This window comes from Pseudophryne corroboree, chromosome 2 (genome assembly GCF_028390025.1).
Source record: "Pseudophryne corroboree isolate aPseCor3 chromosome 2, aPseCor3.hap2, whole genome shotgun sequence".
Classification (NCBI taxonomy): Eukaryota; Metazoa; Chordata; class Amphibia; order Anura; family Myobatrachidae; genus Pseudophryne; species Pseudophryne corroboree.
Window position 1 is genome coordinate 645,279,564 of NC_086445.1, and position 19,628 is coordinate 645,299,191.

The 19,628-nt window shown below is 45.1% G+C and overlaps 1 protein-coding gene across 1 annotated transcript in view; it reads left to right on the top strand.

The window, feature by feature from the left end:
- LOC135042051 (synaptotagmin-2-like) overlaps positions 1-19,628 on the top strand; it is a 243,706-nt gene that overhangs the window by 92,118 nt on the left and 131,960 nt on the right. Inside the window, exon 3 of the mRNA XM_063954984.1 lies at positions 11,606-11,778. Coding sequence (XP_063811054.1) covers positions 11,606-11,778 — 173 coding nt within the window. The remainder of the gene's footprint in view (positions 1-11,605; positions 11,779-19,628) is intronic.

Consider the following 19,628-nt stretch of genomic DNA (forward strand, 5'->3'; position numbering starts at 1 on the left):
AAGTGATTAAAGACAGTCTCCTTCAGTACCCCGCTCCTGAGACTCTAGACAAACTCATGGAGCTCGCTATTAAAATTCATCGTCGTCTCCGAGAGCGGAGGGCTGAAAGAGGAACAACTTTTAGGCCTAATCCATGTGTATATACTTTTCCTGAGGACGTCGAGGAGCCCATGCAAATGGGTCTCTCCCGGCTGTCCCCAGAGGAAAGAACCAGAAGGTTAAGTTCTGGTCTTTGTTTGTATTGTGGTGGTAAGGGACATATCGCACGTAACTGCCCGAACAAGCCGTGAAACGCTCTGACCAAGTGAATTGTGAGGGGGTTCACTTGGGTCTGCAGTTAATCTCCTCTAATAATTCTCTATTAGTTCCGGTAAAGATTTCCTTTGGCAGCCTCAGTTCGTTGGTGTCGGCCTTCGTCGACAGTGGAGCTGCAGGAAATTTTATGGATTTAACTTGGGCTAAGGCTTTAGGCGTTCCACTTATACCCTTAGATAGATGTATCACCATGCATGGCTTGGATGGGGGTCCGCTTTCCAATGGGGTTATTACTCACCGCACACCTCCAGTATTGCTGACAGTGGGGGCCCTACATTCAGAAGAAATAGAATTTTACCTTACACATTGTCCGGCAGTTCCAGTAGTTTTGGGTCACCCCTGGCTTGCCTTTCATAATCCCACCATAGATTGGCGGTCTGGGGAGATTTCCCAATGGGGTCCTTTTTGTGTTAAGGAGTGTATTTCCCATCCTGTCCGGGTTGCGGCAGTTACCCCAGAACTTATTCCTCTGGAATATCAGGATTTTGCTGATGTGTTCTCCAAGGGTAATGCGGACGTTCTGCCTCCCCATCGGTCCTATGACTGCGCTATAGATTTAGTTCCCGGGGCCACTTTACCTAAGGGGAGATTATATGCCCTCTCCGGGCCAGAAACCACGGCTATGGATAATTATATCCAGGAAAGCCTGAAAAAAGGCTTCATTAGGCCTTCGAAATCTCCTTTGAGTGCAGGATTCTTTTTTGTTGAGAAAAAAGATGGGTCGCTCAGACCATGTATTGATTTTCGGGCTCTGAATAAAATTTCTGTTAAAAACACCTACCCTTTGCCTTTGATTTCAGTACTTTTTTATCAGTTACGCTCTGCCGTTATCTTCTCAAAAATCGATCTTAGAGGAGCTTACAATCTCATCCGAATAAGATCTGGGGATGAGTGGAAGACGGCTTTCAGCACACAGTCGGGTCATTATGAATACCTGGTGATGCCCTTTGGGCTGTCAAATGCTCCTGCGGTATTTCAAGACCTCATCAATGATGTTCTTCGTGACTTTCTTGGAAAGTTCGTTGTCGTTTATTTAGACGACATTTTGATTTATTCTGAGTCTATGGAACAACATATTACCCATGTGCGTCTGATTCTTCAAAAACTACGGGAGAATCATTTATACGCAAAACTAGAGAAATGTGATTTTCACATCACGGAAGTGTCCTTCTTGGGGTATATTATTTCTCCCCAGGGATTTTTCAAGGAACCGAAAAAACTCCAGGCCATCCTTAATTGGGCGCAACCCACAAATTTAAAAGCAATTCAGCGCTTTTTAGGGTTTGCAAACTATTATAGGCGGTTCATTCATACCTTTTCTGATTTGGTCGCTCCTATAGTAGCATTGACTAAAAAAGGAGCGGACCCTTCCAATTGGTCGCCTGCAGCCGAGTCTGCCTTTCGGGCCTTAAAACAGGCCTTTATCTCGGCTCCTGTTCTCAGGCACCCTAACCCGGAGCTCCCCTTTATAGTCGAGGTAGATGCCTCAGAGGTTGGAGTGGGGGCTATCCTATCTCAGGAAGATCCGGAGTCTCAGGAATTACACCCTTGTGCCTTCATGTCCAGGAAATTCTCCTCCGCAGAATCCAACTATGACGTTGGTAATCGAGAATTGCTGGCAGTTAAATGGGCTTTCGAGGAGTGGAGGCATTGGCTGGAGGGAGCTAGGCATACTATTACAGTGTTTACTGACCATAAGAACCTGCAGTATATTGAGTCAGCTAAACGGCTTAATGCTCGGCAGGCACGTTGGGCATTGTTTTTTACTCGTTTCAGGTTTATTATCACCTTCAGGCCCGGTTCCAAAAATACTAAAGCTGATGCCCTGTCACGTTGTTTTCTTCCGGTTCACAATAACCATCCTGCTACTACCCCCATAGTTCCATCATCTGTCATCCGGGCAGGCCTCACACAGGATTTATTTACTCAGTTAGTCCAGCTTCAATAGCAGGCTCCTAAACCGTAAAATAAAATAATGACCGCGCTTATGTATATGATAGCAGCTCCATCCAATAAAAGACAAAAATACATACTAAAAAGGAGCGCTTAATTTAGTTAGAACACACATACCTGTAAAAAAATTGTTTTTAGTTAGTAAAATGTTTAGGCTCTTTTATGAAATAGTGGTGGAACGGAGACAATTATTATTGTAACTGTGAATTGTGCCGGACAGTCTTTTTGCCAAACTATCCCTGCTGTCCCTATCAGTACCTCTTGCGGCTTGCTGTTAGATGGTCTCAGCGCGCTTCAGCATGTGTCACGGGTGTTATGTATTCCGTCTTCCCCGTTGCTTACGGCTGGTCCGGCTCCGTGTCTCTCGAGCGGCTTGATTGCTTGGACGCGTGTCAGCGTCTCGGCTGTCAGTGTTTGCATACACTGTTTTCCGTCTCTGCAACAAGTGGCTCCTCAGTGTTAGCATACACTGTTCTCCGTCTCTGCACCAAGTGTCTCCAACGCGTTTCGGGTTAAAACCCTTTTACTAGGATATTTTTTCTGTCAAATTAACTTCCTATTTATACTAAAAAAACTTTATTAAGATTCAATTAAAACAGGAAATGTTCCACAGGAAGTTATAAATAAAAAGCGGCAACCATGTGCCCTTATATACTCTATAAGTAAAATTTATTTTTTTACATAAATTATTGGTATGGCGTTCAGTGAAATTGATCAATTATGTTAATGATTATTAAGTATGATGTTCAGTAAAATTAATTATTTTAATGTTTTAATGAATGAAATTAATTGTCAATTAAAAAAGCATTTACATCTATTTCCACGTTAAGTCCTTCTGGTTGTAAGGTCCTCATGTAATATATCCATTTTGTTTCTCTCTTTCTTAGTTCGAGACTTATGTCTCCCCCTCTCCAGTTTTTGAATACTTTTTGTATTCCTATGAACTTTAAACTTGATGGATCGCTGTTGTGACAGTCTCTATAGTGTTTTGAGACACTATGAGTTTCCAGTCCTTTCTTTATATTATATATATGCTCCGAAATTCTTATTCGCTGTTTTCTCTTGGTTTGACCAATATATTGAAATCCACATGGACAATGAAGGAGATAGACTACTCCTTCTGAGTCACATGTGATTCTTTCTTTGATGTTATATGTCTTTTTAGTTATATTAGATTCAAATTCAAGGATGGGCTTTGTAGATTTGTTGCCAGTTATTTTGCAAGGACGGCAACATAGGCAGTGGAAGTTTCCTTTTCTTTCTTCTTGATTTGTTGTTTCTATCTGTGTATAGCTTTTTACTAGGTTCTGCTTCAAGCTCCTTGCCTTTTTATACACAATTTGCGGTTTATCCTTTATATAAGGCTTCAATTGTTTGTCCAATTGCAGAATGTGCCAGTGCTTATGTAATATTTCTTCAAACTGTTGGTGTTGACTATTGAATTGTGTTATAAATAATGTTTTATTATCAAGGCTGTTTGTTTTTTGTTTATATTGATACAGTGATTTTCTGTCCATTTTTTCTATATGTTCTATCTCAGTTTGCAGACGTTCTTCTTTATACCCTTTGTTCACAAATTTTTCCTTCATCATTTGACATTGTTGTATATAGGTTTCCGAGTGTGTACAGTTCCTCCTAAGCCTTCTAAATTGTCCATTAGGTATGTTCTTCAGCCAGTTGTTATGGTGATTGCTGGTCCGACTTAGTGTATTGTTTCCACTGCATTCCTTCATTGTCCATGTGGATTTCAATATATTGGTCAAACCAAGAGAAAACTGCGAATAAGAATTTCGGAGCATATATATAATATAAAGAAAGGACTGGAAACTCATAGTGTCTCAAAACACTATAGAGACTGTCACAACAGCGATCCATCAAGTTTAAAGTTCATAGGAATACAAAAAGTATTCAAAAACTGGAGAGGGGGAGACATAAGTCTCGAACTAAGAAAGAGAGAAACAAAATGGATATATTACATGAGGACCTTACAACCAGAAGGACTTAACGTGGAAATAGATGTAAATGCTTTTTTAATTGACAATTAATTTCATTCATTAAAACATTAAAATAATTAATTTTACTGAACATCATACTTAATAATCATTAACATAATTGATCAATTTCACTGAACGCCATACCAATAATTTATGTAAAAAAATAAATTTTACTTATAGAGTATATAAGGGCACATGGTTGCCGCTTTTTATTTATAACTTCCTGTGGAACATTTCCTGTTTTAATTGAATCTTAATAAAGTTTTTTTAGTATAAATAGGAAGTTAATTTGACAGAAAAAATATCCTAGTAAAAGGGTTTTAACCCGAAACGCGTTGGAGACACTTGGTGCAGAGACGGAGAACAGTGTATGCTAACACTGAGGAGCCACTTGTTGCAGAGACGGAGAACAGTGTATGCAAACACTGACAGCCGAGACGCTGACACGCGTCCAAGCAATCAAGCCGCTCGAGAGACACGGAGCCGGACCAGCCGTAAGCAACGGGGAAGACGGAATACATAACATCCGTGACACATGCTGAAGCGCGCTGAGGCCATCTAACAGCAAGCCGCAAGAGGTACTGATAGGGACAGCAGGGATAGTTTGGCAAAAAGACTGTCCGGCACAATTCACAGTTACAATAATAATTGTCTCCGTTCCACCACTATTTCATAAAAGAGCCTAAACATTTTACTAACTAAAAACAATTTTTTTTACAGGTATGTGCGTTCTAACTAAATTAAGCGCTCCTTTTTAGGCTCCTAAACCGACTCCTGCTGATCGTCTCTTTGTCCCTGAATTTCTGAGAGGCACTGTTTTAGCTGAGTTTCATGACAACAAAGTCTCTGGTCATCCAGGTATCACTAACACCTTGGAGTTAGTCTCTCGCTCGGTGTGGTGGCCTAGTCTTTCTAAAGATGTAAGGGAATTTGTCCATTCCTGTCAGGTTTGTGCACGGCATAAGGTTCCTCGTTCATTGCCGATCGGGCAACTCGTACCTTTAGCCGTTCCTCTCAGGCCATGGTCACATATATCCATGGATTTCGTGGTGGACCTTCCTCTTTCAGCCGGATTTCGAGTCATTTGGGTGGTAGTAGATCGTTTTAGTAAAATGGCTCATTTCATTGCTCTTCCCCGATTACCCTCTGCTCAAGGGTTGGCAGTCTTGTTTCTCCGTCATGTGTTCAGGCTCCATGGGTTGCCCAGGGATATTGTCTCTGATCGGGGTCCGCAATTCATTGCTCGTTTCTGGAAACGTTTTTGTGCCTCATTAAATATGAAACTCTCTTTAACATCTGGGTACCATCCACAATGTAACGGACAAACCGAACGAGTTAACCAGTCATTAAAACAGTATTTACGGTTGTATTCAGCCAAACTCCAGAATGATTGGTCTGAATTTCTTCCGTTAGCCGAATTTGCTTATAATAACTCTTGTCATTCTTCCACCAAGGAGTCCCCATTCTTTTCAGTCTTTGGCTTTCATCCTAGAGCCAACTCTTTTTTTCCTCATTCTCCAGTCTCCTCGTTGACCTTAACCTCCCATCTCAGAACAATTTGGAGAAAGGTGCACCTTGCCTTGAGAAAAGCTGCCTTCCGAGAAAAGAAATTTTCTGATAGGCTCCGACGTCCTTGCACTTTTAAGGTGGGAGATAAGGTATGGTTGTCAACTCGCAACATCAAGCTCCGACAACCTTCGGCTAGATTAGGACCCAAATTTATTGGACCATTCCTTATCTTTAAGAAGGTCAACCCAGTTGCTTTTCGGCTACGCTTGCCGAGATCTCTCAAAATTGGCAATACTTTTCACTGTTCTCTTTTGAAACAGTATTTTTCTTCCAGGAGATTTCCTCGGAGGACTTCCCAGGGTAGATCTCCGGTGGATGTTCAGGGGCAACAAGAGTTCTTGGTGGAGAAGGTTTTAGATTCTAAGCTTTCTCGGGGTCGGCTCTATTTTTTGGTTCACTGGAAAGGTTATGGCCCTGAAGAAAGATATTGGGTGTTGGATAAAGATTTACATGCTCCCAAGCTGAAGAGTATTTTCTTTCAGGAGTTTCCTCAGAAACCTGGCTCTAGGGGTTCTTTAACCCCTCCTCAAGGGGGGGGGTACTGTTAGGCGCGGCGGTCTTCGGCCGTGCCCTGACTGAGCAGCGGTCACAGCCGCCGCGCCTCTCTCCTTCCCTGTCCCCCGCACGGCGCCTAGCAACGCCAGGACGCCGTGCGCACGATAGCCGCCGGGTCCCTGGCAATGCAGGACGCCGTGCGTGCAGGGCCGCCGGGTGCATAGCAACGGGGACGCCACAGGTGGACCTCGTTTTCCGTTGCTAAGATTAGTTAATTAGGTTGCTTGTGCAGCAGGGCAGCTGCACTGCAACTAGTAATTAGGGTCTGGGGGCTGGTCCTGCTGGCCCTCCTGTTATTGGCCAGCAGGGCCTTTTTATGTGAGCCAGCACACTGCAGCCCCGCCGGTGATAGCTTCTTGTATGCTGTTCCTGCCTTGCAGAACTCTGTTCCTGTCAGCCGTGTTTGGTGGATTTTGCTCCCTGCCCTTTGGTACTTTGGAGGTCCGAAGCCGGTCCTGGGAATCCTTCTAGTCCTTGCGAACCTGTTTGTCATCTGGGGTTCTCGCCCGGTTTCGTGAGTAGCGGCTTCTGCCGCGCATTGCGGCCTATGCCGCTTAGTGTTTACTTAACTGTGAATTGGTGCATTTGCGGAGGTTTCCGCTTTCACTGTCCTCCCCGGAACTCGGCGGTGCCGTGTAGGGTAGTGGACAGTGGTTTCTTTGTAGTTCTTTTTCCTTTGGCGGCGTGCCGCACATACGTTTAGTTTTTAGGTAGTTTATAGCCCCTAGCGTGGTTGTTTCAGTTAGAGGTCCCCTTGTTATTACCCTGTCTCAGTTCACGCCTTGTCTCTCTTTAAAACCTGAGGGGGCATCGGAGTTGGGCAGACCTAATCCGCCCTTCAAACGCGGCTGCCATGGGCCCAAGAAACCATAGTCGTTCAGGCGTGAATTGATAACACGGGTAAGACAACGGAGGTAGGGTGTTGAGGGCTATTTCCTTCCCATTTCCCAATCCCAGCATTCCGTCTTGGTGCTCAGGACTCACTACATAAGATCTCCCCTGTCCTGAGCATCAGGGTAGTAACACTCCTCTTCTCCAGCTGGGGCAGGGTTTTTTTTCGTTAAAAAGAAAGACGTGGGCCTGCGGTCTTGTATTGACTACTGGGGCCTTAATGAAATTACAGTTAAGAACAGATACCCCTTGCCCTTGGTCCCTGAACTGTTCGACCATGTAAGGGGAGCTACCATCTTTACCAAATTGGACCTGCGCAGAGCTTATAACCTTATACGCATTTGTGCGGTTTGACAAGTGACAGTCCGCGTTCAATACCCACGACGGGCATTACGAATATCTTTGTTCCGCTCTCAGGGTTACCATCTGCTTCACAGCTGTCAAAACTATTCATATCAGACATCTTCGGTTACATGGTCTTCCACAAGAGATTGTTTCTGATTGAGGACCTCAGTTTGTGGCTAAATTCTGGAAAGCGTTGTGCTCGGCCCTTGGGGAAAAGTTGAATTTTTCTTCTGCATACCATCCCCAATCGGACGGCCAGATTGAGAGAGTGAACCAAGAGTTACAGACCTTTCTGCGAATCTTCATGTCTTCTTAGGATGATTGGTTGGACTATCTCCCATTCGCTGAATTTGCTCACAACAATCTGTATCATTCAGCTACCAATTCCACACTGTTTCATGTGAATTATGGATTCCATCTACATGTTCCTGTTTTCCAATCACTCCCTGCTCTCGAAGTTCCTGCTGCGGAGTTAGCTCTTTGACAATTCTCTAAGTCATGGAAACAAGTTCATGAGGCTTTGCTCAAAACAGGCAATAAATACAAGTTCTTTGCAGATCGGAAATGGAAGGTTGTCCCTAGCCTCAAGGTGGGAGATCAAGTCTGGATTCCCACTCGGAACTTAAGACTCAAAGTCCCCTCTAGGAAATTTGCCCCCAGATTCATTGGACCATATCCTATAGAAAAAGTATTGAATCCAGTATCGTACAAGGTCACGTTGCCGCCTTATTTGACAATGCCTAATGCATTCCACATCTCCTTACTGAAGCCTCTCATACTTAATCATTTTCAGGCTGCACTTCCTAAGCCTCCAAACGTTCAAGCTGCTCAAGGAGAAGAATTTGAGGTTCACAAGATCCTTGACTGCCGTAGAAGATATGGTCGCCTCCAATATCTTATTGACTGGAAGGGATATGGACCAGAGGAAAGGTCCTGATTTCGGCAGAGGACGTTCATGCCCCAAGATTGGTCCGGGCCTTTCATGCCAAAAACCTGGAGAAAGCTCAAAGGTGCCCGGAGTCCACCCTAAAAAGGGGGGGGGGGGGGTACTGTCAGTGTCTGGAGCCTTACCTCCGGCGCGGTCTCCCGGGGGTTGCCATCTCGGTGGCTAGCTAGGTTGCTGCAGCGGGGTGCTGCTTGCAGCGGGTCCTTGGGCGCGTGTGCAGCTTCCGGAGGTCAGGGCCGGGGTCTGGCGAGCCGGGTGCTGCGGCGGGTAGTCGCTGCAGCAGAGCCCTCTGGCGGTGATTCTGTTTCAGGAAATCAGGGCCGGAGCTGGGCTAAGTGCTGCAGCTGAGAATATCCCCAGTGCTGGGGGCGGCCATGTTGGAGACCTGTGATCTGCCAATTGAATCCACACTCTGCTTCCAGCCAATCCGGTGCAGTCTTCCCTTATAAAAGGGGGCTGGCTCAGGAAAAGAGTACCAGTGCTTCAAGTTACTTTCCTATTAAATGTGCTCAAGGTCTGTGCTCCCAGGCTGCTCCTGGTATCCCGGCTCTGGTTGCTATCTTCAGTACGTGACCTATTGCTGCTGTAGTCCTGTCGCTTAACACATTGCCACTTGTGGAGGCGCTCACGGGCTCCCGGTCGTAAAGGGGCTTCATGTGCTAAATGTTTCCTGCGGGCGTCTCGCAAGCCCAAGCCACAGTTTTCGTTTCTTCAGTATCTGAGTTCTTCAGCCTCACTTTCCAAGCTCTAGCCACAGTCAAAGTTCTTCAACCTCGTCTATCAGTCACAAGCCACAGGCTTTCAGTTCTTCAAAACCCAGACTCCTTCAGCTTCATCTACCCACCACTAGCCACAGTCTTTCAGTTCTTCAAAACCCAGTCTCCTTCGGTCTTGTCTACCCACCACAAACCACAGTCTTTCAGTTCCTCAAATACTGGTGATTTTCAGCTCCATTCCTCAAGTCGTTTAATCATAGACTCCAGTTCTTTTTCCCGTGTCTTTCAATTCCTCGAGTATCAGTGTACAATTGTTTCTTCATTAAAGATACAGTTATCCTCCTACAGAGTCCTCACTCTTTCTTCTGCTCTCCAGCCAACTCTAACACCTACTAGGCCTCCACCTCATGAAGAAGAACTACATTCAACCACCTTGTCTACTTCCTACACAGTCAGCTGTCCTCCCAGCCCAAGCTCGGTTGTCGGAACCTCAAACTCAGCTGAGCGTGACACTCTCTATCTTCTTCCAGAAACAACTGACAGAACTTCCTGAAGTACAGATATTTCTAAAGGGGGTGTTGCACATTCAACCACCCTTTGTTCCTCCAACTGCTCCTTGGGACCTCAATGTGGTATTGACTTTTCTCCATTCAGATTGGTTGGAACCCTTACATAGGGTTTACTTAAAATACCTAACGTGGAAGACTGTTATGTTACTGGCCTTGGCTTCGGCTCAGCGAGTGTCGGAAATTGGGGCCTTGTCCTGTAAGAGTTGCTTACCTATTCCATGTTTGGTTAGCGTTGCAATAATTCTATAGTTAGCGTTGCTTTCCTCTGTTATGTTTAGCTCTGCTCTCTTATTGTTTGTTTGTTGGTTCGTTACCTCACCGCTTTATGTCTTATATCCTTCTTTCAAAATATGTCCGTCTCCTCGGGCACAGTTTCCTAGACTGAGTCTGCTAGGAGGGGCATAGAGGGGAGGAGCCAGCACACACTATTGATTTCTTAAAGTGCCAGGCACCAGTGGACCCGATCTATACCCCGTGGTAATATACTATTCCCCAGTATCCACTATGGACTACGAGAAAAGGAATTACCGGTAGGTATTAAATTCCTATTATTTTTTACCAGTTATTTATGTAGTGCACACTTATTCCACTCCACTTTACAGAGAATATTTGACCATTCACATCAGTTCCTACCCCAGTGGAGCTTTCAATCTATATTCCCTACCACATATACACCAAACACATTTTTGATGTGGTTAATTTTTTTAGGAGCCAACTAATCTACCAGTACATTTTTGGATTGTGGGAGGAAACCGGGTTACCAATAGGAAACCCACACAATCGTGGAGAGAATATACAAATGCCACACAGTTAAGGCCATGGTGGGAATCAAACCCATGACCTCAGTGCTGTGAGGCAGTAATGCTAATCATTACACCTTCCATCATTCACCACAAATCATGATTTTAAGCCCACGGAAATGGAAAGTGAGAGGATCCGAGAGGCTGACCTACTCTCTTTTTTGCTTTGGGAAGTTCCCTGACTTTTCTCATGGACAGATCATGTATACAGTTAAACCAGTAAACACACATAATATCATAAATTCAGGAACCAAACAGTAAAGGCCCGTACACACTGGTCGATGTATCGGCCGTTCTCTTGAACGGCCGATACATCGCGGGACCGCCGGCCAGTGTGTACGGGCGATACGTCTGTGAACTCCGTCGTTCACAGACGTATCGCGTCGGCCGCGCAGCACAGCCGACAGCCAATATATCTAACGATATATTGGCCCGTCGCTGTGTGTGTACGGGGCGGTCGTCCGACCGCCCGTACACATGCTGCGGCGGCCGGCGGTGATTGACAGGTGAACCGCCCAGTTCATGACGTCAGTCCCCCGACGGATCGGGCTTTGTGTATGCACAGCACACTGCCCGATCCGTACATAGATATATCTGCAACATCAATTGATCTGCAGATATATCTAATAGTGTGTACCCACCTTAACAGCTGGTAGTCAGTATGGAAGCCTATCAATACAGTTCTGTTTATCTGTTTGCCTATTAACTGGCACAGTGGCATAGGATGCAACCGCAGCTAGCTGAACTTTCTTTTGCATGGTTGCATATCATGACACTCATCATATTTTGTAAAAAAATATTCAAATATATTTTATAAAATATGTTTTAAACGTAATTAACTTCAAGAAAAATCGATAATTATTGATGACACTTTTGTGGGCGATATGTACTGTAACAGTGTGTTTGCAGTCTCCTCATAATCATTCTATGTTTGTCACTCTTTCTCCTGCAGTGCCACCATGGGCCATCATTGCCATAGCCGTAGTAGCTGGGCTGCTGATCATCACCTGCTGCTTCTGTATCTGTAAGAAATGTTGCTGCAAAAAGAAGAAAGGAAAAAAGGAGAAAGGAAAAGGGAAGAAAAACGCTATGAACATGAAGGATATGAAAGGGTCTGGCGGGCAGGTAACAGATTACTATAATGCTGGAGTATTACCATCATGTCTGATGAAACATCACAATATAGAGGAAAAAGGGGGGCTTGGACTGCACACCCTATTTTTAAACATAATGAAAGGTGTTACCAAGCTGAGGCTTCTAGTACTATACAAGATAAAGAAAAATGCTGATTCACTCTATGCACTCAGAATACTGATAGTCAAAATAATTTTGATAAACTCTTTCGATTAATTTGGAATATAAGTGTTCTTAGCATGCGTTTTGCCAAATATGTGGGCCCAGCCACCACGTCCAGGTGAACTTCATTAGATGGGTCCCTGACATCTCTAATACTAACACATTATATACATTTATCCAGGTCTTGCCTTTAAAATTGTGCCGGTTTTAATATGTAGTCAACAATGTAGGAACCTGTGCTAGTTAAAACACCTGATGGCAAATGAGAGGGGTGTCCATACCAAAATGCAAGGGCCTCACCTTCAAGTGTACAATACACTATATACACAAATATAGAGGAAAGGGAAGGGGGGGATGGACTGCACACCATATTTTTAAATTGAAACATAATGAAAGGTGCTACCAGGCTTCTAGTACTATACAAGATAAAGGAAATGCTGATGCTCACTCTATGCACTAAGAATACTGATAGTCTAAATAATTAATAGTATAAGTGAAGTTCAGTAAACAATACAATAAACCATGCACTTTCAGAGCCAACTTCTTCTGACACAAAACACTACAAATGACGTTACTAGCACCACTATCAGCAGAGCATTCTCTAAGAAGCACTGTAATAATGTTACTCATCAAACCAACACCTTAACCATCCTCAACTATACTGCTTCTGTATTACATTTATGTCACCTAGAAATTCAAAATTATTGGTAACCTCTTATTGAAGACAATGATTCTAACATCCACTCAGCAATAACATTACTACCCAGATAACACTAATTTCAGCTCCTTTTCCTCTCTTTTTCTTGCTTCCCTGTCTTTTTCTACTGTCACCAACTGATGTCTATATGTTCCCCTTGCTGCATCATGATAACTGTCTATATTGGTAAGTGCATATGCATGATTAGTGTATCAACAAACAGAGGTGTTTAATTTTGGTGTTACTGCACACATGAATGAGCAATGGCTTGGATACAAACTGAAGTCAGTGCCTCTCTCTTTCCTAATAGCATGCCCTTTTTATAGACTCTTCCCGGCCAGGTATCAGCACAGTGTGCATATTATTGTAATCATGAATAATGGTATTTTTTTTGCTGCTTTACCACCTAAAGTAGTCAACATTTCCGATTACCACATTAAAATGGCTGCATATCAGGAATGTGAGCTGGAAGACCAATCAAAAGCTGTAAGGTCTGTGATTGCAGCTTGTTGTACCCATCCCAAATAGTCACATAGCCCAGGAACAAACGGCTGCATGATGCAGCCCCACAGACTCCTGGGAGGGGGCAGAGTTATAATACTCACTTCTCTGTGGTAGTGCAGCTTTAAATGGGTAAACTTGTACACAATATGGTCACAGTTATTTTCACTAGTTAGTTTTAGTGCAAGCCTCAGTACTTCTGACTAAAGGGCCCTACACACTATGCGATCCGCCTACGAGCTGCCCGACGGCGGATACGGGCGACCCGGCGGTGGGGGGAGGGGGGAGGGAGTGGGCAGTGAAGGGGGGAGTGAAGTTTCTTCACTCTCCCCATCACCCGGCTCCATAGCAGTGTAGGCAAATATGGACAAGATCGTCCATATTGGCCAAGTGACGGGGCACCAGCGATGAGCGAGCGCGGGGCCGCGCATCGTTCATCGCTGGTGCCTCCACACTGAAACATATGAACGGTATCTCGTTCGTTAATGAACCAGATCGTTCATATCTTTCAGTAATATTGCCCAGTGTGTAGGGCCTATAAAAGAATATTCAATATGTACATTTTACTCAAGGTCTTATATAGGTCTTATTTCAGTAAACAGGCATGCATTTTACCTTTTTTTTTTTCACTGTTTCTGTAAGGGTGTACAGATGCGATGCATCTGCATACATATATACTTTCAGTAGGAAGAATTAGGACTGTGAATTTGCTTGCTATAACCTACAGTATATGCATGAGACACACATATGCAGGCATACAGAGAATGAACAGCACACACAGCCTGTTGTAATTAATTTTCAGAGCATACACAGAGAGAGAGAGAGAGAGAGAGAGAGAGAGAAAGAGAGAGAGCAAGTGTGTGTATGTGTGAGAGAGAGAGAGAGAGAGAGAGAGAGAGAGAGAGAGAGAGACAGGCAGTCACAGAGAGAGAGAGAGAAGCCAGCCATCTAATAGTGCAGGATCTGATATAATGATTTTTAAATTACAAATAAGATGGCAAGTGCATACACACCAAATTGTGAAACCGTCAGACTTCTCTGCTCAGTATACAGTATTCACATGGTTTTGATCAAAATTAAAGATGTGGATTATATAGACCACAAATTTATCAGTATGTCTAGATGAAGGTATGTTTGAAAAGTAATATCAGAGAAGCAAACAATAGTGTAATATTCTTGGCGAGGAAGTGATTTTATTTATTGAAGTGCTAACCTGCAAATACTAAACTGTGGGGCATATTTATTAAGCCTGGAGAAGTGATAAAGTGGAAGGTGATAATGCACCAGCCAGTCAGCTCCTAACTGTCATTTTTCAAACCCAGCCTGTAACATGGCAGTTAGGAGCTGATTAGCTGGTACTTTATCACCTTCCACTTTATCACTTCACCAGGCTTAATAAATCTGTCCCTGTATTACCAAAACAAATGTAATTGTAATCTCTCTGAATTTATATGTGGTCCTCCGGAACCTAGGGGTATATTTACTAACATTCGTAATTTTCGGAAAAAGGTCAAAGTTCAATCACGAATGACATCGACAGTGTAAAATTGCAACTTTTTGAATTGATTACGACTAATTTACTAAGCTGCCGTATTTTGCCTTTTCGGGTTTTCCGATGTCGATGTCATTCGTGTTTTTTTTCAGTTTTTTACGGCAGTGATTAGCAAAACACTGCCGACTTTTTCAAAATGAATCTCGGCCGGATCTGTGTGATCCGTGCTGGGGTTCATTTTTTTATTTTTTATTTAAATAAACACTGTAAAACTTTAAAAAAAATTGCGTGGGGTCCCCCCTCCTAAGCATAACCAGCCTCGGGCTCTTTGAGCCGATCCTGGTTGCAGAAATATGGGAAAAAAAATGACATGGGTTCCCCCATATTTAAGCAACCAGCATCGGGCTCTGCGCCTGGTCCTGGTTCCAAAAATACGGGGGACAAAAAGCGTAGGGGTCCCCCGTATTTTTAAAACCAGCACCGGGCTCCACTAGCTGGACAGATAATGCCACAGCGGGGGGTCACTTTTATGTAGTGCCCTGTGGCCGTGGCATCAAAAATCCAACTAGTCACCCCTGGCCGGGGTACCCTGGGGGAGTGGGGACCCATTCAATCAAGGGGTCCCCCCCCCCAGCCACCCAAGGGCCAGGGGTGAAGCCCGAGGCTGTCCCCCCCATCCAATTGGCTGCGGATGGGGGGCTGATAGCCTTTTGTGAAAATGAAAAGATATTGTTTTTAGTAGCAGTACTACAAGGCCCAGCAAGCCTCCCCCGCATGCTGGTACTTGGAGAAACACAAGTACCAGCATGCGGCGGAAAAACGGGCCCGCTGGTACCTGTAGTACTACTACTAAAAAAATACCCAAAAAAAGACAAGACACACACACCTTGAAAGTAAAGTTTTATTACATCCATCCACACAAACATACATACATACTTACCTTATGTTCACACGCAGGTCGGTCCTCTTCTCCAGTAGAATCCAAGGGGTACCTGTTGAATAAATTATACTCACCAGCTCCAGGGTCCCAGGCTCCTCGTAGCATCCATTTGTAATCCACGTACTTGAATAAAATAAAAAAACGGACACCCGAGCCACGCACTGAAAGGGGACCCATGTTTGCACATGGGTCCCCTTTCCCCGACTGCCAGAAACCCACTCTGACTTCTGTCTAAGTGGGTTTCTTCAGCCAATCAGGGAGCGCCACGTTGTAGCACCCTCCTGATCGGCTGTGTGCTCCTGTACTGACTGACAGGCAGCACGCGGCAGTGTTACAATGTAGCGCCTATGCGCTCCATTGTAACCAATGGTGGGAACTTTCTGCCCTGCGGTTGACCGAAAGTGACCTCACCACTGAGCAGAAAGTTCCCACCATTGGTTACAATGGAGCGCATAGGCGCTACATTGTAACACTGCCGTGTGCCGCCTGTCAGTCAGTACAGGAGCACACAGCCGATCAGGAGGGTGCTACAACGTGGCGCTCCCTGATTGGCTGAAGAAACCCACTTAGACAGAAGTCAGAGTGGGTTTCTGGCAGTCGGGGAAAGGGGACCCATGTGCAAACATGGGTCCCCTTTCAGTGCGTGGCTCGGGTGTCCGTTTTTTTATTTTATTCAAGTACGTGGATTACAAATGGATGCTACGAGGAGCCTGGGACCCTGGAGCTGGTGAGTATAATTTATTCAACAGGTACCCCTTGGATTCTACTGGAGAAGAGGACCGACCTGCGTGTGAACATAAGGTAAGTATGTATGTATGTTTGTGTGGATGGATGTAATAAAACTTTACTTTCAAGGTGTGTGTGTCTTGTCTTTTTTTGGGTATTTTTTTAGTAGTAGTACTACAGGTACCAGCGGGCCCGTTTTTCCGCCGCATGCTGGTACTTGTGTTTCTCCAAGTACCAGCATGCGGGGGAGGCTTGCTGGGCCTTGTAGTACTGCTACTAAAAACAATATCTTTTCATTTTCACAAAAGGCTATCAGCCCCCCATCCGCAGCCAATTGGATGGGGGGGACAGCCTCGGGCTTCACCCCTGGCCCTTGGGTGGCTGGGGGGGGGGACCCCTTGATTGAAGGGGTCCCCACTCCCCCAGGGTACCCCGGCCAGGGGTGACTAGTTGGATATTTGATGCCACGGCCGCAGGGCACTGTATAAAAGTGACCCCCGGCTGTGGCATTATCTGTCCAGCTAGTGGAGCCCGGTGCTGGTTTTAAAAATACGGGGGACCCCTACTCTTTTTGTCCCCCGTATTTTTGGAACCAGGACCAGGAGCAGAGCCCGATGCTGGTTGCGTAAATATGGGGGAACCCCTGTCAAATTTTTCCCCATATTTCTGCAACCAGGATCGGCTCAAAGAGCCCGAGGCTGGTTATGCTTAGGAGGGGGGACCCCACGCAATTTTTATTTAGAAAATAACCACTTTCCCACCCCTTCCCACTGGTATACATGCACGGATCTCATGGATCCCTGCATGCCTATACAATCACGGATTAAAAAAGCAGGTCTGTTTTTTTTTAGCACTTTTTTACGAGTTGTAATTTTTCACGGCAGTGTTTTATTTTTTTTTGCTTTGCACTTCTTAGTAAATGACCGAGATTCATACTTAAACAGCCGCGTTTTGACCGATGGTGTATTCATTCGTAATTATTTTCATGGACTACCCAAAAAATACGAATGCCCTCATCACTGCCGTGATTTGAGTTTAGTAAATTACCGAGATGACACTGAAGAAAAAACGGCATCTCGGTCAAAATCGTGACCTTAGTAAATATACCCCCTAGTGTCTGTTTCTTACCTTTCTCTTACGTCCTAGAGGATACTGGGGTCCATTTAGTACCATGGGGTATAGACGGGTCCACTAGGAGCCATGGGCACTTTAAGAATTTGATATTGTGGGCTGGCTCCTCCCTCTATGCCCCTCCTACCAGACTCACTTTAGAAAATGTGCCCGGAGGAGCCGGTCACGCTGAAGGAAGCTCCTGAAGAGTTTTCTGCATTTATTTTATATGTTCGTTATTTTCAGGCAGGGCTGGATGGCTTCGTGGGACTTAGGGGGGAGAATGGCCCAACCTCTTGAAGTGTTAATGGTCCCGTTCCCCGCTGACAGGACACTGAGCTCCTGAGGGACCTATTCGCAAGGCCATTGCGGCGAGCGTACAGTCCCGCAGCACGCCGCCACCCCTAACAGAGCCAGAAGAATGAAGAGTGGTGAGTACTAAGCCGGCGATTATTAGTGTACTAAGTCCCCTACCAGGGTACATAGTCTGCAACCCGGCTAAGTTTGGCATTCGTGATATGGGCGCGGTGGGGGCTGGCTCCAAACATCTCTGTGTCTCCCTGAAGGCCTCTTTGTGGGTTAATTGTGCTTAAACTTTCCTCTGTGTGTGTACTGTCACATTACATTATGTCAGGCAAAGAGTGTGTGTCTTGTACCGCAGAGTGTTCTTCTTCACCAGAGGGTACTGGGTACTCAGGGTTCACAGACTAGCGGGGCCGAACCGGAATGGGTTAATTCTCTTAAGGGAATGATCTCAACTCTTTCTACAAAATTGTCCAGCAATGAGAAAGAGACGCAATACTTAAGACAGACTGTGGATGAGTTTATGAACAGAGACTCAGTCCCCAAGACAGCGTCTCAGTCCCCTCCCATTTGTCCGCGAAACCGATCTCTGGCCCATATCCTGCAATCTCACTCTGACGCTGACAGGTCCGACATGGAGGAGGGAGAGGTGGACTCAGAAGGAGGGGGGGGGGGGGGGGATGCAGCTCTGTTACAGGGAATAGAGGCTCTTATAGAGGATATCAGAGATGTTCTGCATATTCCTGATAAGGTGTCAGAGGAGTGTGAGAAATCTTATTTTAATGTAAAAAAGGAGTCCTCAGTCACTTTTCCGTCAAAGGAATTGAATAACCTGTTTGAAGAACCATGAGTTAATCCTGATAAGAAGTTTCAGATCCTAAAAGGTCTCTAGGCTGTCATGTAAAATTGTATTGCCTGTTCCTGGTGCAGCCTCCCTGAAAGACACGGCTGATTGTAAAATTGAGACTACACTCAAATCATTGTACACAGCTGCTGGGGTGGCCCAAAGACCCACTATTGCATGTGCGTGGATCACTAAAGCCATTGCGAAATGGTCAGGTAACCTAATTGAGGGGTTACATTCCTTATCTAGGGGGGATGTTGTCTTACTCCCGTAGCATATACAGGACTCTGCAAACTTTATGGTGGAAGCCATAAAGGAAATAGGCGTGCTTAATGCACGCACCACCGCTAAGGCAGTGTCGGCACGCAGAGGCTTGTGGCTACGCCAGTGGACTGCTGACGCGGATTCCAGGAAAGGCATGGAAGGCCCACCATTCACAGGAGAGGCCTTGTTCAGAGATGACTTAGACAAATGGATCTCCACAGCTACTCCGGGTAAGTCTACGTATCTTCCTTCCGCAGCCCCCCAACCAAGAAGACTTATTCAGCTTCTAAGTTGCAGTCCTTTCGAACGGACAAGTTCAAGGGCAAATCCAGAGGTGCTTCTACGTCCTCCAGCAGCGCAAGAGGTAAACCACGCAAACCAGCAACAGCAGGTGCTCAGGCACAGAGGTCAGGCTCTGCTTCCTCAAAGACTGCAGCATGACGGTGGACCGCAATGTCTGGAAGGCTGTCAGGTGGGAGCTTGCCTACAATTCTTCAGTCAAATCTGGTCAAATTTGTGCCAGGATCCCTGAGTCATAAATCTTGTTTCCCAGGGCTACAGACTGGAGTTCCAAGAGCTCCCACCTCACAGATTCTTCAAATCAGGCTTGACCGTTTCACAAGAGGCATGTATAACTTTACAACATGCCATCCAAAAACTGGTACAGACTCACGTCATTGTTCCAGTTCCACCTCAACAGCTAAACAAGGGGTACTATTCCAACTTGTTTGTAGTACCAAAACCGGACGGTTCGGTAAGACCAATTTTGAACCTCAAGTCGTTGAACCTGTACTTACGAGTG